Genomic DNA, 27,630 nt, shown 5'->3' with positions numbered 1-27,630 from the left:
TTCAGGTAAGAATGTATCTGTCCTTACATTGCAAACAAGATAAAAATACATCTTTTTGAACTGGTGGTGCTCAAAACTGGATTAAGAGCAGTAGTTTCTTCTAACTGTACAAATACATACTAAGTAAGGTTAGCACAGAGAACAGACAAATAAACCTCCTTAAATCCACGCTGGCTCTGTGCAGGGAGAGCTGCAGAAACAACACCTAAAGGAGCGCTTTGCAGAGCAATCCAAGCGCTTCTGGATTTCATCAGCCAGCTCGCTTTATCTCAGTCTTGGCCCAAATCTAAGAGGGGTGATGGACAGTGGCTGTGCCAACCGTGGGACAGAGAGGCTGGAACAGAAGCAGATCCTGGTTGTGAGAAGAGCGTGGCAGCAGCCCTGATACCAGATACAGCAGGTCAGGGAGACAGGGACAAGGAACCGCGCGTGGAGGGACATTGAACCCCAGCACGTTCACAGGGGAGGTTCACCTGCAGAAAGGTGCCTAAACCACCTGCAAGGTGTTTGCTTGGCAAGTGGGGAAGCTTTGGAACACACAGACTCATTGTTCAGCCGTGAAGCATCAACTCAGCTAAATTGCAATACTAATAAAGATTAACACTATCTGAAAAAAGTAATTCTCCAAAGTGTGGTATCTCAGTTGCTTGTTACCATGTGAACATACCATGCTTATGTTTGAACTCCTGATCAGAAATTTGGAAAGAAAATATCATGCATGAGAGAACGCTGATTTTCTAGGCAGATGCCCTGGGAGGACACCACGAGCATCACACAGAAAATACACCAGATTCTAGCAGATAACCAGTCCATTTTAACACCTTTCACTCACTGCCTTATTCACTTTTGACTGTTGAGTCAAAACCAGTAAGAATGAAAAAATCGTGGCATGCACCTCTGTGAGGCTATGGGAGCTTTCCCAGGAGTCAGCAACATTGACTACATGGTCCCATTTTAAGAAAAAAACATGATAAACATACTAATGTAACTACTTGAGTATTTCACAAGGCAAGTCATGACAGTCATTTGGATTTCTGACTGGGGGGGGGGAAGCAAGCCTTAAACTTTTTCTGTGGTCTCTCATAGGAAGTTCTTGGTTTGTTTAAACCAGAGTGCTCCGCATTCATTTTTATTTCCTCTTTCACTGTGAAAGGGGAAATCCCCCAACACATAGTGAATTGGGTATGGCGATTGTCACACAGAGACAACAAAACTGTGATCCCTCTGTCAGCATGAAAAAATCCCACACTTCATCTTGCAGAGTGCCAGATGAAGGAACCCATCTGTTCACGGTTGATAAGTCAACCCAGTGTTGGGATGTAAGTCTAAATCAATGAGTGGTTTGTAGGACATTCATAGGAGCGGCGAACTTTTAAGGTCATAAGTTAAATCTAACTTTATTTTGGCTGAAGAATAAATGCCAGGGGCAAATTTTCAGCTACAGCTGCTCTCACTTGGACACCCATTTGGAGGACATTAGTAATGACTCCCTTTCCTGAACCAAACTGGTCCCAGTGTACTTGGAACAGCTCTGTGGGAACATACTGGTGGAAATGCTTCACCTAATCACATCCTCCTTAGCAGACTCGCAGTGTAAGTCCAGAGAGAGTCCCTATTCTGGGGTCTAAGGTTGGGTACGAGAGAGTGGGCTATGCCAACACTGTGGCAGCTGGGAACTACCCCGTGGTTGAGGAACAGAAGATAGGGATATATAACAGAGCCACTTTTCAGCTCCATTACACCGTCAGATGGCTCAAAGGGGCTGGCATCACAGCAGAGAATCTGGCTTACAGCTTGTACACATGTGGCTGTTATTCAAAGCCTTCTCAGCTGTTAGTCAAAGCTACATAATCCCGTAACGTCTGCACTCCACTAAGCGCAGACCTACGCTCTATAATCCCACAGCGCTTTTTCTGGTCAAGCTGAACTAGACTTGAATTGTAGCATACCTTCAACTTGAATTCTGAAGAGACAACTCCAACAATATTTGCAATAAAAAGTTACATTACAAGTACTATTTACTCCCCAAGACAATCTGTGCATTCCTTTTAGGGTATTGGATTTAAAACAAAGACATTGAATTGCTTAAAAACAGTTAGAAAAAGCAAGTAAGCTTCTACCAGTTTACATATTGAAATCAGGTTTAAGCATTCCCTTGAGCATAAATGTCCAAGTAATTAGGATGACACTGCCCTCCTAAGGTACGAGATTCATTGTTTAAATGACCACTTTGTTAATTCCTATGGTTCATCTTCTGAGATTCTGGGTAGCTTCAACACTGAGCTCCAAGTATACTTAATGCCTTGGTCATATAAAAAATTCAAGGTGATCCACTGTCTAAGGTGATGGAAAACAAGCCAGACTTCAGTGTCAAGACCATTTTCTTATTAAGCTTCCCGGCTCACTCCTACACTTGTCAGTGAGACGGCAAGAGATACGGAAAAAGATCACCAGAGGTATTTCTATAGCCAGTTTCTCCTGAGTACCTTTTTAATTTAATCTTTCTTTACCTTTTTCTAATAAAGCCACATTTACCTGGGACGCTCAGAGGATGTTTTCTCATCACATAGCAAAGAACTTAAAATATAACTAAATACCATCATTTCTCTTCTGCAGCTAAAGCAGCAGACAATCAGGCCCAGCACAGACAGGCAGCGGATGAAACTGGAGAAGGGAGGAACCTACCAAGGATGATGTGAGACCAAGGACTTAAACCAGTTTCATATCCCCTTGTGTGACCTCTCAGTAGAGGGGCCAATAGTCTGAGATAAATGCATTTACGTAAGCAACTTTAAAAAGTATTAGCCATCTTAATTTTAGGCAAATGCCTGAGTATAAAGTATTGTTATGCTGGCAGCCAGGATGAGGTTTCACTGGTTTAAGGAATTAGACCCTCCCCACTCCTCCAAAAAACTCTTTCTGTCAAGCCTTAACTGAAAGAAAAATTGGTACAACAACGTGTCTATGAATCAGTCCTTATTACATATTTTCATAGTCTCTAGAAATATGACTCTGCGATATAACTATGCCTTGAGGCCACTCATACTATGCTTTCCAAATTGCATCATACTTCTAGAAAACCTTCCTCAAAACTTGAGCATTTTTAGCACCTTGGCATTAAATGTCTCCTTTCCAATCCAGCAATTCATTTATTTCTTGTCCTTTGCACAGACCATCAGCTGATGTGGATTTATTTGCATTGCCCCTTCACCGTAGCATCCCACACTGACACCAGAGATTAACTCTATGTCCAAAAATAGCTGGACTTTATTAGGAAACAATCTGAATCAACAAAATCAGAGTACTCAGAGTTGGGGGGGGAGGGAATCTATTTCAGCAGCCAATTCAGCCCTTAATAACATGCTTTAACTTGGTCAGCCCTGAATTGGTCAGGCAGTTGGGCTAGATGATCGTTGTAGGTCCCTTCCAACCGAAATAGTCTACTCTATTCTACACAGATCCCGAGATCAGGTAATGAATCATCTTGAGTTCAAAGCACAAGACAAAAAGAGCCTCACTTTTGTCCAAGGTAACAGTCGCCCAACTTGACTGGTTACATGCAATTACAAAGAAGTCGGCAATATTCTATAGCTGAAAGACAGAATTCATACTAGAAAGGGATATGAAGAGCAACGAGGCTGGTCAGGGTGTCTGGAGAACAAGTCTGATGAGGAGCGGCTGAGGGAACTGGGGTTGTTTAGCCTGGAGAAAAGGAGGCTGAGGGGAGACCTCATCGCTCTCTACAACTCCCTGAAAGGAGGTTGTAGCGAGGTGGGGGTCGGTCTCTTCTCCCAAGTAACAAGCGATAGGACGAGAGGAAATGGCCTCAAGTTGTGCCAGGGGAGGTTTAGATTGGATGTGAGGAAAAATTTCTTGACTGAAAGAGTGGTGAAACACTGGAACAGGCTGCCCAGGGAAGTGGTGGAGTCCCCATCCCTGGAGGTATTTAAAAGACGTGTAGATGAGGCACTTAGGGACATGGTTTAGTGGGTGGTGGTGTTGGGTCGATGGTTGGACTCGATCTTAGAGGTCTCTTCCAACCTCAATGATTCTATGATTCTATAAAGCAATCTAAAAGTAGTTTCAAAATTATGCTTGGTGGACAGGCAAAAGGGACTATAAATTAATGGAGAAATTGTGACATTGAAAATTACGTGCATAAAGTAAAGTTTGCCATCTGCTCGTGGTCATGTCAAGTTAGTCAAGTGACATTAGCGCAAGAGGAATAGATTCAAGAGAGTAAGATTGAGCACCACAGCAGCCAGTGCCTCCATATGCTGGGGTCCTAAATCTTCGTCTGTCTGAAGCTGGAAGTTAAGTCCTAGACGGAAAGGACCCAGAGAGATCCTAATGGCAAGCCTACCCCCACCAGCTTTGGTAAAGCAGCTTTATTGTGCTTTTTTAAATTTTTATGCTCGTTTTCCTCATTACCTGACATTTTGCAAGTAGAGTCCCATTCACCATAACAAGACTTCTTGTCATTCAATCAATCATTCATTCAGTGTCTGAACAGCAGCTTAGGCACCAGAGATACAGGCTGAACTCTTACCCTTCCCTCATGCATCTTTCCCCCCCCCCCCCCCCCCCCCCCCCCGCCTATTTTGTAATCCGTTTCTGAAATGCCTGGCCTACCCGCTCAAGCTTGGCTGGTGGATCATCGCCATGTACTTCTGACCAGAGAGGCAGCTAAAGGGGCACTATCTTCGATACCTCATATTTTCCATGTCAGAGTATGGATGAGATGGTGTACTGGGCCTATCTCTCATCAGCAGTAAGAATGCAAACATGAATCAGCACAAGATAGAGAAGCTGCCCTGTCAATCTTTGCTTTCTTTTTTTTTTCCTCCCTTGTGGTTGTTTTTGCCTTGTTTTGTGATTTTTCTTGGTTTTTTTTTTTTTTTTGTAGCGCTTTTTTTTAAAAGTAGCATTGGAGTCTAACAGCAGCAGTGGTGGAAAATAACTCCAACCTCTCACTTGTTTTTATTGTTTTTCCCCAAAAGAAAGTGCCTACCATTTTTAAAACCTTGTGAACACCTAATAGGATTATATTTCCCTTTTTCCATTTGTTTTCTTAACATATCTTCAATAAAAGATTAAAAAAAAAACCCTTTTCAGTTAATCCTGTACAACCTTTACTTTCAAAATGTCAGACTTAACTATTTTATGTTGTACAGCAAGACATCCATGCTAACCTCTTTCCTCCTCCGGATTTATTCTGTTAGCATAATATGGTCACATTTTCAAGGAAAGATCACTTCTGAGATGAGAGGGCAATGCTCAGCATCTCTTACAAATATATTTGGGCTCAGGCATTCCCAGCTGACTACCCCTCTTTTCCTCAATAAACACATCAGTAATGGGGGAATCTCTGATGACTTAGACATGTTGTCCTGCCACTGCTCACACAACTCCCCTTTTAAAAAAAGGTGAAAACACGTGACTAATTGACACAAGAGACATCTATGCAAAAACAAGAGACACCCAGAAAGCAAGATTTCTCCATTCAGAACACCCCAACACACAGGCCCTCAAAGCCACTTATGGATTAATTCTCCGCCATTTATCTGCTTTTTTTTTTTCCTTCTCTCTAGATGTCGTGCAACGAGGGAGCAAGTTGCTGATGCAGGCACTTGATATTCTGGCCTTTTTTGTCTTGCTGTTACAGAGGAGAAATCTAAGAAGTCTTTTGGGGGCCCTTTTATAGTTTTAGCCCTCAATGCTAAAGTGCATCCATCTGCCTGGAGCTCCGGAATGTCCGGCCTTACCCAGGCCGTGTACCACAAGCTTTTACACACCTGCTTCTTCATGGCTAGCTTCAGAATAACCCCTCTTCACGACAGGTAGTCATTTTTCACAAGACGCTGTTACAACAGCTAAGAGCAGCAGCAGAGAAAGGAAAACCATGGCCTATTAAGCAGGCCATTTTCTTGACTAACTTAACAGCAGACTTCCATAAACCTCGTACAACACCTTACCCTTTTTTGGCTGTGCCCTTACCAGCCCCCATATAGCGCAGCCCAAGCTGGAAAAGCAGCCACACCAGGGGAATGCTGCAAAATCCGACACGGAAAACAGGAGAGCCTTAACAAAACCAGCACACACACCGCATAAGAACAGATCAACAAACAGACCAGACCCTCAAGGCTGTGAAAACCAGGAGTGGAAACATCCACAGTGCAGATTTCACAGTCCCTAGAGGTGATCGGCCCCTTTGCCTCAGCAGCTTCCCTGCCTGAGCAACCCACCAGGGATTCACTCAGACTCTCTGGAGTCAGGCAAAGCCCATCATCGTTGCTCTACCCATTGCAGGCGTGGAAGGCAAATGGTTCCCTTCCTCTTCGGAGGAGGTCTGTGGTTTTTTAAAGGTCGTATTTAAAGTTTCCTCTCCCTTACTCTTCTCCTCCTTGAGATAAATGGCCTCACTCTATTCATTGCTTCCTTAACAGTCAGCTTTTCTAGGTCTCTGCGCACTTATTTATCGGTACTTACTACAACTGTTCCGTGTCTTCCTGAAATATCACATCCCAAGACACTTACTCATCTCTAGCTACAAACAAAATCAAATACAACTTCTAAAGCATTTAAATTTTTCAAATGCGGTTAGAATTTAAACAGTGCTCAGTGGTTTTCAGATAAGTTAGATGCCCATCTTGCTTAGAAATTTTAAAAACCCATCTTACTTCAAGACAAAGCTTTACAAAGAAACTATTTAAATCATATAAACAAGCTCTCCCTCTAATTTAATTCTTTTAGATATTTGCCTTTTTAAAATACGTGTAATATACACCTTAGTTTTTTGGCTCATGTGTTATTTTCAGTTTGAACTTAGCGGATTTATAAGCAAATCAGTTACTGGATTTTGGGGCAATGGTAGCAATATGCATTGCAGCTACCAGTTCACATATTATTTAAACATAATAAAATATAACTCAAATTGCATGCATTTGAAGCTTAATTCTCATATTTTAACAATATGGTTGCCCTCGTTATTGCACTCTTCATTTTACTATGATTATGTCTTATGAGGTTTACTTTTTCTATGAGACTTTATTCCAAAGGTAGAAGAATCTTGCTCGGCGCCATGTGTGTGACTGGCTTATTGGCTTGGTGTGATTGGTGATTGATTTAATCTTTCATGTACCTCTGCGTATATGTTTTCCACTTCAGATGCTGTAAAAGCAAAAGAATCATATTACTTGTGAAAGACAATCATAAACATTCATAAACAGAAATTTTTATACATAATACTTTCCAGAGTAGTTTTGATATTTCAATCCAGACTTCCAATTATTTTCATGGGAGATAACTCCTAACATTTGAATAAATGTGTCAACTAAAAAGCATATTTTAATACGCTTTTGTTCCATGACAAGATATGATGAAGGGGTTATGATTACTTTCGGTTCCCCTTGCATAATTTCCTAAGGAAACAAGATATCACACCAAATTCTGCTTTGTTGGACACTTTGCGTTAAGGACTTTGCTGAAACTTAGCATCTAAGCATCTCCAGGTATCCTTACTGCAGAATTGTAGCTTTTTGGATTACAGGCTTCAAGTATTCATTAAGTGACACTACGAAGCTTTTTTTTTCCTTCTCCTTCTTTTCTTTTTTTTTTTTTTTTCTTAAAGTGTTTTGCTCTGCTGCTTTGAGCCTAACCCCTCAGTTCTCTTGAAGTTGATCAAAAAATCAGAGGGAAACGTATAATTCACATACCTGCATCTCCTGCATTGTGACAGTAATGTCTCTCTCGCAATCATAAACACATCCACCTCTAATAGTAACTGGGCAAATGGATAGAAAAGACATATTTAGCAAGATGATATGCTTGGAAGAGACTTCTTGACAGTGGAGATACTTGCTCTTCAGTTCTGCCACCTCAGCATGGGTGTGGGATTTGGCCAGGCGAGGAGAGGAGGTGGGCTGACTCACTCACGCTGCCACCATTCCCATCCCTGAAGAGGAAAGGGCCACGGCGCCATTCAAACTATAGGGTCTTGCATGGTATGGTGAGCTATGCCGTCAAATACCGGAGACAGTTTATGCCTGCACAGATGTACGCAATATATCCACTTGGACAAACCAATTACTTCAGTGTCAGTATTCGCATCTCTCCTGTGTCAGAGGAAATTTTTCAGAGCAGTAGTTGTTACTTTATAGGAATTGTTACAAAACCAACAACACGGACATCTTTGATGTAGAGGATGGCTCCTGCCTCTTTCTACCCAATTTGCTCGTCTTCGAGCAACACGTCATTACTCAACTTTGAGCAATAACATTTAGACAGATAAATGAAATCGATTTTAATGTCTGGAGACTTTAAGCTGGAGAATTTCACAGAACTTGGCCAGACGTTCCTTTCTCCAACTTCCTGCTGGGACTGACAATTATTAGCGGTTTCACTTCAGACATTAAGAAACCAAGTCTGCTTGGTCTGTAGCAGACAGAGAGGCAAATACCAGGTATCACACAGCCCTGATCCTGAGGAAAAGCAAAGAACCCCCAAAGAAAGTGGAGGACCATACAACACATGCTTCAATGTGATTTCGATCGAGACAAATGCAATTTGGGAGCACGTGTCAGTTACAGGGCAAAAAAACCCCAAACCAAAACCAGATTGGAAATCAATGGACGGCCCAAGGAGGAGTAGCAAAAAGATCTGCAAGACAGAACCGTTTCTTCCGCAGAGATGATCTGGAAACTACCAGCAGCTCACGATACCAGCTAACAGAGTCAGCAGTGTTCAAACAGGCCTGACCCAGGATCTCTTAATTTGTTTTTTTTTTAGCCTAGCAAGACCATCAAGAACTGCCACAAAACTCAGATTTAGCTACAACAGGGAAGCGGACCTGACACGCGGCTTCCCCTCGGACAGTCCCAGGCAAGAGAAAGGGATATGTGCATGCTTTTGGTGTGATTACCACCGAACATACTGCGCTTGTATACGGAGCCAGAACACTATTAACACCTACAGCAAGTTCTTATATCCTTTTCAAATCCCACACAACCAGAGGGAAGCAAGCTAGTGCAAACCGCTGCCCAAAGGATGTACTACAAAAAGATTAAGTGTCATCTGCATGATATACAGCTGGACTTTCATCAGATCCACATGTAACCCCCTGTAAAAATCCTCCAGGTGACAGCTCACAGTCTCCCTTCCATTTCCATGCTACTGATCATGAAAAACAGCTTCGCAGTGTAAGCTACAACGGGCTGGTAGGGAGTGAAGAGGAAAAAGAAATTACACTTGTAGAGGCTTCTGTGAAGTACAGGAAAACATAATAGGATCTGGTGATGTTTTCTTAAACCACACGGAGTTCTAAGTTGAGATAATTACTGTATCAAGTGCCAGGTATGTATTTTATAGCCTTTTATTAACTTTCCCTACCATCTACACTCTTGTTACCAGCTAGGCTTATGCATCCCTTTCCTTAATTCAGCTTCAGTTCTAGTTAAAAGGTAAATTACACCTGGCTAGCTCCATCTAAGATTTTATTTTTTATGGAAGGCAGGGAAAAGCAGGTAGAAGTGAGACGCTCAGGAAAGAGACTGTGTAATTAAAATATTTTATGCAAAAAAAGCACGATAGCTCTACCTAGTCCCCCACCCTCTCTCGTTCTCCACACCACCACCTTTTCAGACAGACTGGTTAAGTATTGTTTAATGCATAGTAAGTATCAAGCAAACAAATCAAACAGTTTGACTCCGGACCACTTCCCCTCCTCCCCCAAATAATGAAAGCTGCACGTATCAAATAGAGTGAGTGCAGATGGGGAAAGCGATTTGAAAATATGTGTTTGTCCTCTTCCAAAGGATCGGTACACTCCAGCATTTTAAAAATACGGCGACAACAGAATTCTCTGAAAAACAGATTGACCTGCAATGACCTACCTAAACAAGGTTTACAGTACTGGTAATATATTAGCCGGGCATATTGACTAATGGGAATGGCTTCCATTTTGCTCGCAGTGTTACAGCAAGATGTACAAACGTGAAGTTATTGAAAACATTTGAGCAGAGAGTGGTCTGAGAACAGCAACGGCAGAACTCAGGAAAAGCAACCGTGTTCTGGCAGGCACATGCAAGAGTAGTATTTTATCAAAAACCCATTAAACTCCTCTGTAAGTTTATCGAATGCCTTTTCCCAAGTCAAGACAATTTCTTGCTAGGAATAAATTCAGGTGCACAGAGAAACGGTGAGACTGTCGTAACAGCTCAGCCACTGCTTGCTTGTTCCACTGACTGACACAAGGCTTTCAGATGGCAACTGCAAAAGCTGACTACAAATCATCTCATGGTGTTGATTTTGCTAAGATCTTCCTGTTGACAGCTTACCCACTTCCTTCAGTAATGTCTCTATTACTTCAAAAGTAATTAACCGTCATATAGATGAGTAAGTCAGGCATGAAACATCTGATTCAAAAAAAAAACCACTTGTGTGTGAAAAACAGAATTCCATTAAGGGATGGGCTGAACCACAACCCTAACTCCATGCTATATTCCTTAACCAGATGTTACACCTAGGTTTTAACTTAAAAGAGTCGACCAAAATCATGGATTAAAAGACAGTCTAAAAGCCATGAAAAATTGAGACTAATATCACCCTTGTAGCACCTGTCACTCTGCCTGTGGTTTGTTGGTTTGTTTTGGGTTTTTTTAAATATAGGACAATGAGAAAAAGCATGACACCTTTAAAATATTAAAACACAGACTGAGTTATTATGAAGAAATAATATTCAGGAAGTCTGTTATAGAGAAAACAATCTTAAATTATCTTTCACTTAAGACACTACAAAGAGGCCTTTACTTCAGCTTTGCACAAAGACAAACTTCTGCAAAAACCCCCCAAAAACCCTCAGTTTCAGAAGAGGAATAAAAAAGAATTAAAATCACTAGACACTGCAGAACATGTTGATCATAGCTGAATGGCTTGATAGTTAAAGGAGGAGCTTGCCATTTTTTCCTCAACATCCTCTATTTCTGACAGCATTAACCTTCCTTGGCACGTGCATATTTCCACGAAACCACTTTCCTTCCACTTTCCTCAGATGGCAGTGCGTTCCCCGCTGCTCTTTGCTGTCATTTGCAAGAGATGTTGGTTTGCTCTAGGTGACAAGTAGAAATGATTGGGGCCACCCATCTCCAGCTAGGTTGCACAGTCCAGGGTCATTGTCATCTGGTAGCGTAAAGGTGGTCAAAATCACACGCAAACCTATTGCAAGAGCATTATTTCTCTCTCTCGGGACACTGCATAGTATCTGTTATTCTCTAAGCTAAATCTATTTTGGGGTCTATGTAGATACAACAGCTGTGAATGCTCTAAACGCACCATGCTTCCAAAATTAACATCAATGTATATATTAACACAAGGGAAGAGACCCGAGTTTCCTACTGCTCTCTCTTCTCAGTGTAAGGCTTTGTATTAGTTCACAAGCAAGCAGTACAGCGCGGTTATAACATCTGAGTTGCAGAGAAGTCTTCCTCTTCCTCCTCCTCCTCACATCCAATTTTCCAGTTGAGTAGATTTTGTTTCAAGAATGTCCAGTGTTGTGACAGAAGTCAATATTATTAAGAAATTCCCTCTCTTCAGGGCTCTTCTCTTTGCATAACCCATCAGAAGGTTTAATCAGAGTTCAATTCTACTTACTGAATCCTACTTGTACTTCAGGCTTAATTACCTAAACCATCATCACCCAAACTGGGTCAACGCTCCTTCAAGGGAGCTCTCTTTGTGGTTCCTGCCACCCAGGACGTGTAGTTCTCCGGCGTGTCTCCCGTTAGCTCACCTTTCTCTCCTGCCACCCTAGAGCTCCTTCTTTCATCCAGGCAGACTGTAACACTCAGGGAAATATAAGGCAGTAAAAGCTGGTAATTCTTAGCAAGATTGACTTTTTAATGAAAACTACTGCAAACAGTGGTACTGGAGAGTGATGGTGCTAAAGAGCTAAGCAAATGCGTATTAATTTGTTTGCATAGTACTGGATGAACCGTGTCGATTTTACAGATTTTTATTTTTTAAAATTTAGGTCATTAAATATATCTACACTGTGAATATCACCTGCTAAAGTGGAAAAAATTTTAAGCCAGGTGTGATGCTATCAAGGGGAGCATACATAGCACAAATTGTATTCCGGTAACATGGCATTATGTCCATGAGGTGGGTTTTCACCAGTGGAAGTTTCCCAAATGTGGATATCTTCAACGTATTGAATCACCCACATCCTTGGTTACTCACTGCACATTACTATTGTGTACAAATGTGATCTCTCCCAATTAACGCAAGTCACTTTGGAAAAATCTATCCCCTCTTTTGTATAGACCATAACGTGCCTCAAGATGCTAGAGCGGTAAGAAAAGCACCATGAGAAAATGGGCACCCCCAGCTTCGCCTGGCTCTCTCTGGAAGAAAAAAAAGATAATTTGAAAAGCCTCTCACCATGTAAAGCAGGATTATTTTAGCATCTGCCAATTGAATCCAAGGAGAATAATTTTATTTGGGTTGTAGCTCTCACTTGTGAAAGGCTAACTTCAGTTACTTTGTTTTCCATGGGACATACTTGCTCTCACTGTTTCCACTGATGTTTTGAGTAGTACCCAAGTGGAAAATAGAATTAACATGTTGAGTAAGCTTTATTCCTCTTTAATTTGTTATTGCTGTCATTAAGAGTCTTTTATTTTACTTTGGCTAATTGTTAGAGGAACAGCAATAGCAACGTTATAAATCTGTAAGTTGATTGTTTCGTGGTACAGTTTTTCCACGAGGCCAGTCTTTTTCATTTATCATGGAGGAGTCCAGAGAGTGCTGGAATCTAGAGGCATTAGTAAGTCAAAGAAACCGAGTCACGCTCTTGCCATTCAGAAAGGCACATAGATGAAGTTTGTTTCTGTTTTGATATATGAGAATTAGCAAAGCAGATAAAAATTCAGAACCAGTTGGTAGACAGCAGGGAACAGACTGTTACTTACAGATTCACGTACTGAGAAAGCACAAGCTTCTGAGATATTCTATTAACAAAACTTGATTTCTACGTGCACAGTACCTCACTGGCAGTAAGGTTTCTCCTTGCCCCTTCTGTCTTTGCCGCTCAACAATGCCATTAAAAATACTGCTTTTAGCTGTGAAGTTAATTATCTACCTATGAATTTTATATACAAGGTCAAAAAAATATATCAAACGGTATGTGTTTAAACGCTTCTACTAAACCTGGAAAACCGAACCATCTTCAGGTTCCAGTCCAACTATATAAACGTAACTCTGACTGCTTTTTAAACCTAATTAATCACATAAGCCCTTCTGCAAATTTTTCTGCAGTGGTCATGACATTAAATGCTAGCTTTTCTCTACGTTTTCCCTTGCCTTCTCATGTAATACAGTATTTGCCTTTTAACTGGATGTCACTGTTTCACCAGCGTTAACATCTGCCAATGCCTGTATAAACAGAATAGCATAAAATCTCTTTGGCATTTCTTTCCAAGTTTTTATTTTAAGAGATATGCCCATGATTTTATTTTTGGTTGCCTCTGAAAACTCTTAAACACCATTATTATGCAGTAAATCAGTGTTGTAAAAGCAGTAGCAAATTGTACCCCCAAACCGGGTTTCTAAAAATTAAAATCATCATCACTTTAGTCTTCATACAAGCCTTTAGCTTCAACTCTTGATCTTCCAAGTAAGTGTGCGGGCTCTTCTGACTTCTTCCAGAAAGTCAGTCATAGCTAGGCTGTGACATTCTACTAGCCTTGGTAAATACACACTTCTGCAATTTTTTCTTCAAATAATTTAAACCAGGGACAGAAGATGTTAAGAGTCATTGCTACAGGAAACTTCAGGCACTATTAACCAGATAGCAGAGAAACCTCCCTGAAAGAAAAAGAGTCCTAAAAACTTACTAGCAGCCTACCTTTTTTAGTTAGCAGCTGCATCTCCCAAACCAGCTTTCTGAATCCTCTGTAGAGCTTCTATTTGAAGTTGAGGCTTTACTTCAGTCTGGATCACAGAAGCTGGATCTATCTCATTATAGCACACCCCATAGGACAGAATTTAGAAGGTCAAACCAAGGTGCACACAGAAAGAGCCTATTAGAGACCCCAGCATGATGCACGCCAAAGAGACATTCAGTAATGAAGGACCAGGCGCTGCCAAGTTTATCTTTCTTGCTTAGCTGCTCTCTAATGGGTAGAACCAGGAAGATAGTGTTACAGCTTAGCTAGCTAAACATTTAAAAGCACTGCAGAAGACAAGGAAGATTAAATAAGCAACAGATCATAAAAGGGGGAAACCCCCTGTAGTTTAGCATCTAAATAAGAAGCGGAGCTGTGAGCGTCCATACTCTTTCCAGGTGGGGTTATTTATCTTCAAGTACATAGACTTTGGGCACAGATTTGCAAGCGGGAGAAGGTAGGCCAACCTTCAGCTTTATCTGATTATTAAAAGAACTTTTACGAAACTCTAGCCAATCTTAACACCTCTGACCTTGGGCTAAGTATAATGTAAATTACTTAAGCATGAATAAAGATTCATTATTGATAGTTGAGAATATTCTTTGCAAAAAAACGTTAATTATTGCATTAAACGCTAAAAACTTCTGTACTTTCAACATTCTTCAGAACTCCTGGACTTAGTAAGCACAAGAAAAACACCCTTTCCTAATTAAAAAAAAAAATTATAGCCAAACCAGCATTTTTCCTAAATGATTTCCCATTCAATAGAGTAAGTATAGAAATAATTATGGCATATTAAAGTAATTCAATAGGATCACAATCACAGTAATTAATCTACAAGTGTATTTTTATAGAAAAAATTAGTTCAACTACAAAACATTCAGTGAATACAATACACATTTATAAACAGTATCATTAGTATGTGGTGTTTTGGAAATGCATGGTGCAAACTGGAAAATTTCAGTATGCCTCCAGCATGGGTGTGTATGTGAGTATATATGGGTGTATATATGAGTATAAATACCGGAGACATACACATAGACACACTTCCATGACACTTAATATCTACCATGCAGGTTCCTTGGTTTTGCAAACGAAGAATCTTTCCCATTAAATGTATAGTTGCCACCTACAATTCCAGGCAGGCAAACTTTTATCCTCTTGGAAAAGGCACGCTATTACCACCGTGTATCCGTTTGCCCTTTACTGTGTGCAAGTTTCACAAAATGAATTTCTAAAGTGAATATTGCTGATGCCAAAGAAAAGGCACCTTAAGCATTTCATATTACTTCACGCATCTGACTGTTGACCTGAAATTACCCATCTCTATTAAATTTTTCTTGATATCCTAGATATGCATCATAGACCGAATCAGATTTTTTAGCGTGCTTTAGCAGTTCTCCATTAGCAACAACAACTAATTCGTACGTTCTAAGGCCTGTAACAACCCTTTGTCTGTACCTGTCTTATTGCATCGGCATCCTGTTTCTGCCACGCCTGCAAATCAAGCACAGCCTGGGCAGTGCCGACTGCTGAAGCAAAGCTTACACTTGTACGCAGTTTGTTGCATCTCTCAAGAACGATCCCCACATTCAACATTTAGAATGAAAGAAGGAGCAAGGAGAAGAGTGGCAGTCTAGGACTGGGGACAGATGAGTGACAGCCTTCAGGTAACAGGAAGCTCCAGTCATCAGAAATAAGGGAATGCTGTCAGGGCACATTAGAAGTTAAAACAAAAACGAAAACCAACACAACCCCCAAAAACAGGGAAAAAACCCAAAGGCCAGGGACAAGAGAGAGATGCTCTGAAATGGAGCCAATGGCCAACAGCTCTCCATATCATGTCAGACAAGAAACACAAGGGGAAGAATGCATGGTGTAAACAGGACAGCCGCCAACCACCAGCGGGGTTTGCCGTGTGCATTAAAAACGGCATCTGTGCATACCAGTATGAGGGAAGGAGAGGGGAAAGAAGAGACAGGAGGAAACAGATCTCGAAGAAAGAGAGGCAGGTAACTAAATGCCAAATTTGAATTTCAACGCTAGCGAGATCTAACCCATAGGATATACCAATTTGATGTTTCTAGTCAGGAAAAAAAAAGATTTTGTCACGTAAGGAGTTGCTACTAAGAAGATAAATACTGTGAGGTAGACCAACTCAATTTGTATCAGCTGATCTAACAGACAAGTACTGTCAGCCGATAAGTGAAAGTCAGGCTCTCTACAATTTACTTTTTTCTTTCTTTTCTGAATACAGAAGCACACACTAAAGTAATAAACCTAGGCCTGAAACTATGACTATCCCAGTTGTTAAAAAATATTTTAAAAAATCGATACACAAATGGCTGACAAATGGCTGTTTCTACAACTACAACTGAGCTACATCATCATATCATAAAGGGAATTTAAAGAGGATGTGTAGGGAGCAAACGTCCTTGGCAGTACAAAAGTGGGTTAGGGTATTGTAACTCCAGGTCAAAGAATAACAGAAGTTGCAGACAGGTTAGCAGAAGGGCTGGAAATGCGTGGGGTGAAGTACAGCTCTGCCTGCGCGTATCAACGTGACCAAGCAGCACCTCTGACCAGCACTGACACACACAGACTACAAACACCCAATACCGATAAATCTGCACGATTCTCATCACCCTCGCTAGGAAGAAAATACCCAAGATAAGGATGATACTGTTTGCTTTTCCACAGCAATGAGTTGTAGCTATTTCATTAAACAGGTCAGACATCAAGTGTCTGCACAAGTACTCCATGACATGACCTGGAATCTGCATGCAGCAGAGGTAGCCGGGTGACAAGTTGTTACCACCACCTGGAGAAAGCAGCATTCTCATGAACTATACGGAATGCACAACTTGGCATTTCCAGCCACTGCCACAGTATTTATTTTTTTTTAAATTCAGTTACAGATTATTTGCACTTTTGGCCACATGCCTTAGAATAAAGGATCACATTTTGCATGAAGTATTACTATCTCTCACTGGACAAATTCAGGGGTATTTCTACTCAAAGCAGTTACTTTCCACTTTTCTGCCTCTGATTCAATCATTAGAGTCCCTTTAAAAGAGTATTTATTGATCACATTTCCTACAATATTTAATTCTCAGAATTACAATTAGGAAATGTAAATAACTGATTGTGCTGCCAGATGAATCCCGCATTATTCACCTGCTAGGTTGAGAAAAGCCACTTACAATTCATGGGCTATTTCCACAGGACACTGTGTGACACTGGCTATTAGATCAATTCCCACTCGTGTATTTAAAGTTCTCCGAAACTCCAATGCCTTTATCAAATGACCCTCCTCAGGCTTTACATTAATTAAGGTGTTTTCAGGACATTTTCCTTCTGGTTAAATGATACCAAATCCTCTCTTCTTGGTGCAGTTTGTTGTTTTTGTTTAGTTTTTTTATAATAGCTAGTATTTCCCTTTTTCTTTTTACACATTTTCAACCGTTTTTTCATTTATAGTCCCCTGTTATTGAAGGCTACACGAACTCTGTATAGGCCTTTGCGCTGCTCTCCCTTTGCATACTTTTTCTTCCTTTCTTGCCTTCTATGTTAACATTTATACAAACACAAAATCTGCGTTTCTACAAAATCTGCAGAAGTATTGAAAAATTAAGGTTGGAAGGGACCTCAACAAGATCACCTAGTCCAATACCAGTATCTCAAAATACTAGTCACACTAAAAACACGCGAAACTTCCACAGTCAACTATGTATTAGATGACCAAATTCATACGCAGATACTTCCAGCTTCTGGTTGCCATAGCACTGAGAACACAGTATGAGAATTTTGCTTAGTCTGTCAATATCCTGTATTTCTACAGCGCCTTTCGGCAAAGGACAAAATTAGCAGTCCATCCCCTAGCCTGCATATTTACTGTCTAATACTGATAACTCTGTCACAAGCGCCATTAATCAGTCCAATGCCAACTGCTGGCATTTCATCTGCAAGGTCAATTTTTATACAGAGTTGAACAGTCTGAGTTTCAGATAACCAGGCTCAAGCATTTTTCACAATCGAAGATTATCGATGTATTTTCAAAAGGAATATACATCACCAAGCTAGAAAAATGTTAGCAGATCACCGAGACTTACACATCATCTATATCACTGTAGAGCGTTCATACTTGTTAGATACTACTGTGAAATAAATCTTGCATCTTGGATTTTTTTTTTGGTGTGCAATTGTCTCATTTGTTATTGTTTTTATAGTAAAGCCTATCCTGAAAACAAAATTCTGAAAACATGTAGAATTTATAAACTGTGTGCAGTCCCGCTTGCATAAAATCAAGGGATCTAAAAATCAGCGCGAGCAATGAATTCATACCTATTATTAGGTGAACTTAATAGCCAAGATGTCAATATGGGTGGTCAAGCCCTCATTTAGACCATTAAAATGAGTTAACCAGACTAGGCGCTCAGCACCTGATCATTCCTATTAAGCTGCATATGTGAGCTGAGCTCTTGAACACCTAGATGTTAATCAGGACACTTAAGGGTCTAAAGGTAATTCAATAGTTCCACACATCTCCACCCCACCCCCGCAAGCCAAGGAAATTATTTGGATGCAAATTAGTAAGCCACATGTTTCCACAAGAGAGGATAAAAGCAGTGTAAGATGAAATACAAATCCACAAGACTCTTTGCAGTTGAAAATATAGTAGCACTGTAGCAATTGTCACCTCCTATTCAATGCCCACTACACTGTATGAAATCAAGTGCTTGCGTTGCAAGAGAATTTCAGCTTTTTGAATACAAGTTTCCACTTTTCTGCCAAATTGGCATTACTACCGGTAACACTCTTCTTTAGTTACAGGCAAAAGAGTAAGTATTTCACCCCACTACACAACATAACAATTACCTTAACTTTGTTGAGCAGATTCCAAAGGAAAGAATTTCCTTTTTGTCTTAGTATTTTAAACGAGGTCCTAACCATTTTAACAGCAATTCAGAGATCAATAGCAAAACACTGCCATCTTTGGTTCTTGAAACGATTTTTGAAACCACTTTCAACACAAATATACATGTACAAGTGCAAAAACTGCATGGTGTTACACTTAGCTCCAACTCTATTGCAGTTTGAAGTGTTTAAACATCAGGACACACACATCAATCCCTCGTTGCTCATAGCCTGTTTCTGTAAGCAGCCAAACCAAATCCACCGTTTCAGCAACTGCTGCTATCTGTTCATAGTATTTTTCCTAAAGCTGCTAAAATCTACGCTTCCACCCACCTATGCTCCAATAGGCTAGTACAGAAAAAACTGTAGCCACAAATAAATGAGCCATCACTGGATAGATAGAAGAATTTCCCATTACATAGAAAACAAGGAAACCGGCAATTGCGTTATATAACCTACTCGGTTCATTTATTTAGATAAATGTAACTGCAATGTGATACAACTTTTTAATTATAGAAGCGTAATAAAAATAAAGCCTTTGTTGCTGCAATCCTGCAGTTGGAATTCCAAACTTATTCCCACTGGGATTTTCCAGCTACTGTTGAGGTGCACTGGCACATGATTTAGCTGCTTCTTTCCTAAAAAAAATTGCACAAGGATTTTGCCAGTTGGAGAACAAAACAATATTGAGAGATCATATTTATTATTCCTCACAGCAAGACTTTAATCTGATTTTTCTCATCTAGCAGTCTCACGTAACCCGAACCCATCTTTCTTGCCTTCCCCACATCATGTGAAACACAGCCGAATCTGATTTTGTCATCAGTCTCCATATCCCAGCGCAAAAGCATCCAAACAGTACTCTCTCAGTTCTAGGTAAACTTTTCATATTCTTGTGTGTGCGTATACATACACAAATCCAAGAGTTTACCATTTTTGGATAGTTAGAAACAATTATCAACAGTTAAATCTAAAATTTAAATTTAACATTTCCCAAAGTTATATGCACAGAATTTTCACTGAAGGCTGTAGGTCTGCTGGGTGTCCTTCACTGAAAGGGTTATAAAGAGGGACCGTGGATCCTTTCTGTTTTTGCGGACTGTTACCTTTCCTCTCAGGGCCTCTCCTGCAAAAGTAAAAAGGAAATTACTATGCTTACATTACTGAATCATGCACAGTAACAGCAAAGATGCATTTCATACCCTTATGTTGCACGAGAAGCTGTTCCCAATTAATCAGAATTAAACAAGTCTACAAAGGTTTCCTTTACGTTTTCGAAGCTCTAAGCAATGGTCTTGACAACAAACGTGAGTCAAACTAACTGCAGTTAAACCTGGTGAGGTGCTGAGTTACGTCTGATGCTTTACTTTTCAGATGACCCACCCAAAGAGCTGATATGCCAATTATTTTACTTGTGATGGGGAAAAAACACTGTATTCCTTGGATACATTAACTTCTCTTTGTATCTGGTTCTCCTAGTTTCAGCTTGGATAGAGTTAATTTCCTTCCTAGTAGCTGGCACAGTGCTGTGTTTTGGATTTAGGATGAGAATAATGTTGATAACACACCGATGTTTCAGTTGTTGCTGAGCAGTGCTTACACTAAGTCAAGGACTTTTCAGCTTCTCGTACTGCTCTGCCGGCGAGAAGCTGGGAGGGGGCACAGCCAGGACAGCTGACCCAAACTGGCCAAAGGGACATTCCATACCATGTGACATCATGCTGAACAAAAGGAATGGGGGGAGCACAGCCACTGCTCGGGGACTGGCTGGGCATCGGTCAGCGGGTGGTGAGCAACTGCATTGCGCATCACTTGCTTTGTATATTCTTTTATCATTATTATTATTTTCCCTTCCTTTTCTGTCCTGTTAAATTGTCTTTATCTCAACCCCCAAGTTTTACTTTCCCCCCCAATTCTCTCCCCCATCCCACTGGGGGTGGTGAGCCAATGGCTGTGTGGTGTTTAGCTGCCTGTCGGGTTGTTAAACCACAACACTGATCGAGTTGGATCTGCACATCACTACCTAGCATTTCTAGGCACATAACAAGTCTCAGCTGGACAGGTACTAAGTGCCATTGTACTACTTCCCCCTCATCCCCGAGCTTCAAATACCAACTCATTGTCTCATGAAATGATATAAAACATCTTCAAATTCTTGAACATAGGTTTCCATCCATGAAGTAAGCAAATTATTAGCAGTAATAAAACAGTATAAAAAAGCAAAATTACTAGTCCACAAAATTTATTATTGCATTATTCCTCTGCTGAGCTCCCTAATTTAAACACACCACTGCTATCAACTTTGAGTAAAACCAAGTAACCACAAAAACCTACTCCACTTCCTACTGCATATGCCATGTGGTTTATCTTTGCACTGCATTTCACTTAAGCTCTAATTCGGTAGTGTTTTTGTCTGGCAGGAAACATTAACACAGAAATCTTCACAGCATTTCAAGTATAGACATTATTAATAGCAAGTTTTGTTTTACAGACTGTCAGGCTTTCTTGACCATAACACTTGGCATATGCGTGCTTCAGCTAAAACCAGAGAGAATGCTTTCACACAGAAGGGAAGAGCTGAGAGACATCTAGAGAGGCACAACTCTCACTTTTGGTGTTACTAAATTTAAGTAAAAGCTTTTGTCCTAGAGAAATTCCAGGCCTTGATATTTCTGTTTAACATTTTGTCCCAGCCTGCGCTGATCAAGCCTGGTTCCATCCCAACAGCAGCTACAGTTCCACAGCACATCAAGTTCTTCCACATTTATTCTTTACGTAATACAACGGTCTGTTCTAGCTTTTAAAAGCACTTTTGGATTCTGAAATAAATGAGGAGAAAAATTAAACCTGCTGTGCCGGCTTAAGAACTTGTGTATAATTTCTAAGAAGAGATGTTTTATTTTTCACACACAAGATAGGAGATTATTTGTGGATCTGTAAATCCAGTTCCATGATCTAACAGTCCATTTTATTGTCATGCAAATGTACTCAATGGATAAGATGTGAAAAGCCTTTATAGGTATGCAACCTTCCGAAACTTTATACAGGACTAAACGAAGGGACAGTGAACCCATTTCTCTATAGGCACAGCTGTTCTTAACTTCTTTTTCCCCCCCACATCTAAGATCCTTATAATAAGAAGATAGCAGAAAACTAGATCTACAGATATTAGGAGCTCCAGGAACTGATTCATGCTATGTAAATTTAAGACAAGACTTAGAAGTTTGTATCCATCATGTAAGAGTCACACAAACTGAAATCCATAGCCAATTCCAACTAGTCACAGGATTTACTATTTGCTTATTTGAAAGCTTTATTTAAAAAGCAGTTTTGAAAGACCAAGCTTTCAACAAGGTTCTTGATTTCCAGATATGTAAGGAGCTACTTCAATTAACAATATTCATTTTTTTGAGTATTAAGCACAAATTTACTGAGAAGGTGGTACAGGAGGACATTAAAGAGAATTTTGTTTTCTTACTAGCTTTCATCTGCTTCCCCCAACCCCCATTCCACGCCCCAACAAAAAGCCACCAAAATCCATGTTCCCTGGGCAGCGCCGTAAGATTCTTCAAGACTTGTGTGCCGACTGGGAAGCAGGGGGGTAACAAAAAGAAAAGCCTCAGATCTCTGCAGAGCAAAGGTACGGGGTACAGTTGCATAAACCTCCCTAAACCATATACAACTGACATTCGGGCTACATCGTCCCCACTTGAAGATTTTAGCTTCACGTCTTTAGTTTCATGGAAAGAGAAAAACAACAATCAAGAGGTAAAGACATGGAAGCAAACTGCAGACTTATTTGCAAATGCAAATTTGTTTGTTGATATAGACATACATGACTGAATGTATTAATGTTACATATGTATGAAAAGATTACTTTTTAAACATCTCAGTGTTTGAAATATTTATACAAATGGCAATTTCAAGTACGTATGTGTGAAGCATGGCTTCCTGATTTTGGCGTCTAGACTAAAAGCCTGAAATCAGAAGGTTATCAACATCGCTTTAAGTAGAAATGGCTAGATTTGTATGGTTTTTGAACTACCTAAATACTTACAGTGCACTGTGCATCAGAGATTGCTTCAAACTCAGGTTAGCACAGGAATGATTTCAGACTTGTCACATACAAAAATAAACAAATCATAGTTTTGAAAAGAGCTCAGGATACAACCGGGAAGCTGAACCCAAATACCTTCAGGTTAGTATTTTATATTTTATTTATTTACAAACAAGTGAAATGCAACGGCCCGGACTGCAGAGGCGCAGAACGGATTTTTAATTTTTAAATCTGACAATGTGTCAAGTTTTTAAATAACACCATATTCATGTTAGAAAAAATAAAACAAAACTTTAAGCCAACAGCATTAACATTTTCAAGTAAGGTATCTGAAATGACGTGCCCCAGCAAGAGACTAATTTTGAAGTTGGAGGACCTTCACCTCCTATAACACGCTGGGGGAGTACAAGAATCAGGATATCTTCTTTGGTGGCCTTCAGTCAGATACTCGAAAGGTCAGTTACAGCTCAAACTTTTATGCAACTTACATGTCATTGCAAAAGCTCTGGAATGACAAATTCTGTTCCTATAGCCTGGCTCTGGCTTGATGACCAACATACTCGTTGCATTCTTTTTATCTTTAGGAAACTACACACTCAGTAAGTATTCTAACATCTGAAGAAAAAAAATCCACAAATAACAGATGTTGCCTCATATTGCAAGGAAATACTACCTATACAGGCTTTTTAGTCTTGTTTTTAATGAGCTTACCGAGCGGATCTCTCAATTTCGCTATGCTTTTGTGAAGATTGCTGCTTGCAGTTACTAGAAAAAACTAATCTCAATTTATTTTCAATCCTTAGTAAGACCTGCAATTTAACTTATATTTGTAAATATTTAGGAAGCCCATTGCTGAGCCACTTCATACCATCATGTTAAAACCACACGAACTACATCTAAGCAGATGATTCTACTAAACACATTATAGGAGGGCATGATCTCCATCTACAGCAGTAAGTTCTCTGCTACTCTTCCATTAGGCCTCCCTTGCCCCATTCATCGTCATCCCTCCCACCAGCCACATCCACTGTTACTACTTTTTTATCTCAGTGGATCCAAAGTATGTCCCAGCTGTTCATTACTTACTGTGATTTTGAAAGCCATTGTTTATGTTCTGTTAAAAAGCTGAAATTTTCAATATTCTTATTGCAAAAATGAAAACAATTAGCAATTTGAAAATTAAGCCGGTTTCAAATTCAGTAAGAATTTTAGCATTCTCCATTTGGCACAATTCTCAGTTGTATCTACTAACAGTAAACTGACACAAGACCCACATTATAAATAATAAATGCAAGACATTTTGTCAAAGGCTGCAGTCTAAACATCAAAGAAAGCTTTTCAACAAGAATGACTGTGGTACCAATACTGTACAAAAGATAAAAAAAGTATTCTTTGATAATTTTGTATTTTTTTTTTTTTTCTTCATTATTTAACAGTTAGTTGGAGATTCTACTTCAATTCCTGTGCAGCTTTATTTTTAGGACACAAATGACTGACATAACACAGTGCAATTTGTGAAGAATTGTGAAAATGGTTTCACAGATTATTTAGACAGATTTGCCAGGTAGAAGGACAAGATAAAGAAAAAAGGGCATTATAGCTTCTCTCCAGCTAGAAAGTTTAACCTAGTTTGAACATACAGATTTTCAGAACTGCTACAAAATGAATTATTTGCTATATTTTAACATTCCATAGCAACAGTTTTTAAAACATTCAGTAAGACTAAAGAGCCTCTGAGAACTAAAATTCCACAATTTCAATTAATCTTACCATTTAAAACATTAATACAAAGCAATACAATAAATGAAGTAAAAATCTAATTTCATAAATTATAGCTGACTTCATAGAACAGAACCCTCAGATTCTGTTTGTAAAGGCAGTTAATGAAACAAAGCATTCCATTTTTCTCAGCTTTTTCTTATGCAGTAACCGCATTAGATCTGCCTTTCTAAACAGTCTTTTCTGAGGGCCGAAGCAAACAACAGCAGTGCAACCAAGTAACAGAGAGGCAGTTCCAAACAATTAATCAATGTCACGTAGATAGAAAATGACTGATGTTTTTTCACCATTCTGCTGTCCTATGAGCTGCCTGGAGGAAGCTGTCTCTGGGACTCAGCTGCATCACCTTGCTCTTATCACGCTCAGTTGAATGCAAGTAAACCACACAGTGCCATTGCAGTTTGATTAGGACAAAACTGAATGCATTACGATTCCCTTCCTGCATTTTTATTATCCCCTGGGGAGTCCTGAAATTTGTCCCCAAAAAGAAAAAAAAACCCAACAAAATAATTCAGCAGAAGTGCTGCGCAAGCTCGCTAGCACAGGAAAAAATGCAACCCTACGTCCATACTGACCCACTGCCAAATACACGCCTGATTACATGCTCTATAGCACACTCTATACATGTGCTCTGAACGCTCAAAACAGTTTATTTTGGTTTTGACTTTTAGCACCAGTGAAACTGTAAGCAATCGTATCTGTGCAATACAATCATACGTCGGGCAAGCCTGCAATTTGTGAGCGAAGGTACCTCTCAGTGCAAAAGCCCTATCACTAAGAGTGTTTAGGCCAACTAACCCTATTTTTTTCAGTCTATAACTTGATTAATCTGAAAGGATTTGACTGAACACAAAGATTCTATCAGTCTCCTGCATACATATCCGTAACATCTACTTAAAGCTCAAAATGATCCACGGCAATGAACTTGTAATGTGAAGAACTACCCCGCCTTTCAATACAGCTTGGTGCCCCTTCCCCTTTGATTATGAAAAAGGTTGAAAGAGTTACTGAAGGTAGCCAGCAGTCAAGATCTTTCAGGTTTCCTTCTATTCTTCCTGTGGAAGACCTTTATGAAGCTAACAGTGAGACAAGAGCACGGTACTCAAAGCATTCTTTACTCTGACCCCCATTAAAATTTAAGAACCTTACAAAAGATCTCACTGGAATTGTTTCAAAGACAGCTGCTAGAAAACCGCTGTGGATTTGGGCTAAAGACACCTTGACTACCTAACTGCTGGTGAGAAATATCTTTACAAATCCCCTACGCTTCAATAACCACAAGCTTCTAAGTGGTAGTCATACGTGCCTTCAGTTACACAACAGTAAGCTTTGACACCGCTCTTCACGATAAGGTTGTCCTCACTTGAGGCTGGCAATTCAAACATTAACTAGTTTTCTACTCCAGTTTAGACTAACTGAACCCACTCTCACACGATGCTGAGGTCTAGCAAGCAACTGAAAAAAAAGCAAGTCTCAAAAGCATTACTCCAGAAGAGCTGGCTAGAAAGTAGTTTCCATATACCGTCTATCTTCTGGAAACGAAAAAGAACGACAGAAGACAGAAATCATTTGTGGTGGGACCAAGAGCATTTCCCTTAAACTCAGTAACTTATCCTTAATCCTCCCGTTCATCTTAAACTGCAGGCACCTGCAGCTGTACACAGACTGCCACCTTCCAGTTTGGCCACATCTCTCACTGAATCCCCAACCCAATGAGATCCAATGGCAGTTTCTCTACTGAGCAGTAATCACCGCCTTTCGGTATTACCCATCTGACCGGTGACACCATTCTTCCACCGGCTGGTTACTTTTAAAAAGCTAAGCAGCTGTTTGCCAACTCCTTTCTGTTACATCGCTGTTCGCCCTCTTCTGAAACTATGTTGAGGTTCTGTCTTTTCCTTTCATGCCCTGAGTATATTCTCTGAAGAGGTTTTGTACCAAATTGGCAGGTTTCAACTCCCAGAGACAAACTATGATCTAGGCTGCTGCAAAGAAGTCTACACAGCCAGTTGAGTAAGGTAAGACAGCCTTGTATGGCTGCCTAAGATAACGTGCACGCACTGCAAGCGACCGAGATTCCCAAGATAGCTCAGGTACCAGAAATAGTTGCCACAGGGAACGGTGAAGGCCAGATACGTGGTCCTCCAAAATGTATAGCTGCAGTAGCCAAACTCACTCACCTAGAACTAGTCTTAATTCACTACTTTTTGTAGTAGAGATCCTAAACTGTATAGAGCCTTGTCCCAATCCTTCTCTCTCAACATTCATGACAAAATTCTGAGAAAACTAGACTGTCGTTGCTGTACGAGCCATATCCCCTTGCAGTTGCAGAACTTGCAAAGGGGGCCACACAGAATGGCACAAGAAATCCATCCAAGTTTTCCAGTCTAGATACAGAACTTCTATTCTCTTTCAACGAGAGAAAACAGCCATGGGAAGAGATTCTCTCAATTTAGTGCCTGAAATACATACTTACAGATGTTCCCGAAAAGTCAGCAGGATGATTTTAAACAGCAGATTTCAAAAGATACAGCATAAGACATGCAAGATTTAGTCTGACCTCAAAATTTAAGTTTTAACAGTTACTAGATTTTAAAAGCGAGCATCATTTTTGGAGGTATCACTTGTAAGTAAACAAATGAGAGCATTCTATACGCACCATGTTGCAGCTGTAGACAGGCAAAACAGACACTAAAATCTCAATTAGGAACCAAATTATCCAACTGGGATGCACAATATTGAAGTACTTCAGTATAACATCAAAACATTCAGACAGATTAATTGTGCCAGTGTTGTTTTCCTACTTTTAACAAAACTCTCTAGGCAGACAAATTAACATTTTTCAGTTTGTAAATTTACAAACAGCTACCCAATTATGGAGACTGGGGAGTTAAAGATAATCAAGGATTTTACAGGGGCTTAGTCACGTGAGTTCTA

At 40.1% G+C, this 27,630-nt stretch overlaps 1 protein-coding gene across 3 annotated transcripts in view; it reads right to left on the bottom strand.

The window, feature by feature from the left end:
• Positions 1 to 19,298: 19,298 nt before the first annotated feature.
• Positions 19,299 to 27,630, bottom strand: part of PRMT3 (protein arginine methyltransferase 3) — a 70,295-nt gene continuing 61,963 nt past the window's right edge. For all 3 annotated transcript variants that reach the window (XM_076343822.1, XM_076343823.1, XM_076343824.1), the window contains one exon: positions 19,299 to 19,983. In XM_076343822.1, coding sequence (XP_076199937.1) covers positions 19,874 to 19,983 — 110 coding nt within the window. In that variant the 3' untranslated portion in view covers positions 19,299 to 19,873. The remainder of the gene's footprint in view (positions 19,984 to 27,630) is intronic.

Source organism: Aptenodytes patagonicus, chromosome 7 (assembly GCF_965638725.1).
Source record: "Aptenodytes patagonicus chromosome 7, bAptPat1.pri.cur, whole genome shotgun sequence".
Taxonomy (NCBI): Eukaryota; Metazoa; Chordata; class Aves; order Sphenisciformes; family Spheniscidae; genus Aptenodytes; species Aptenodytes patagonicus.
This window is presented reverse-complemented; position numbering and strand designations above follow the sequence as displayed.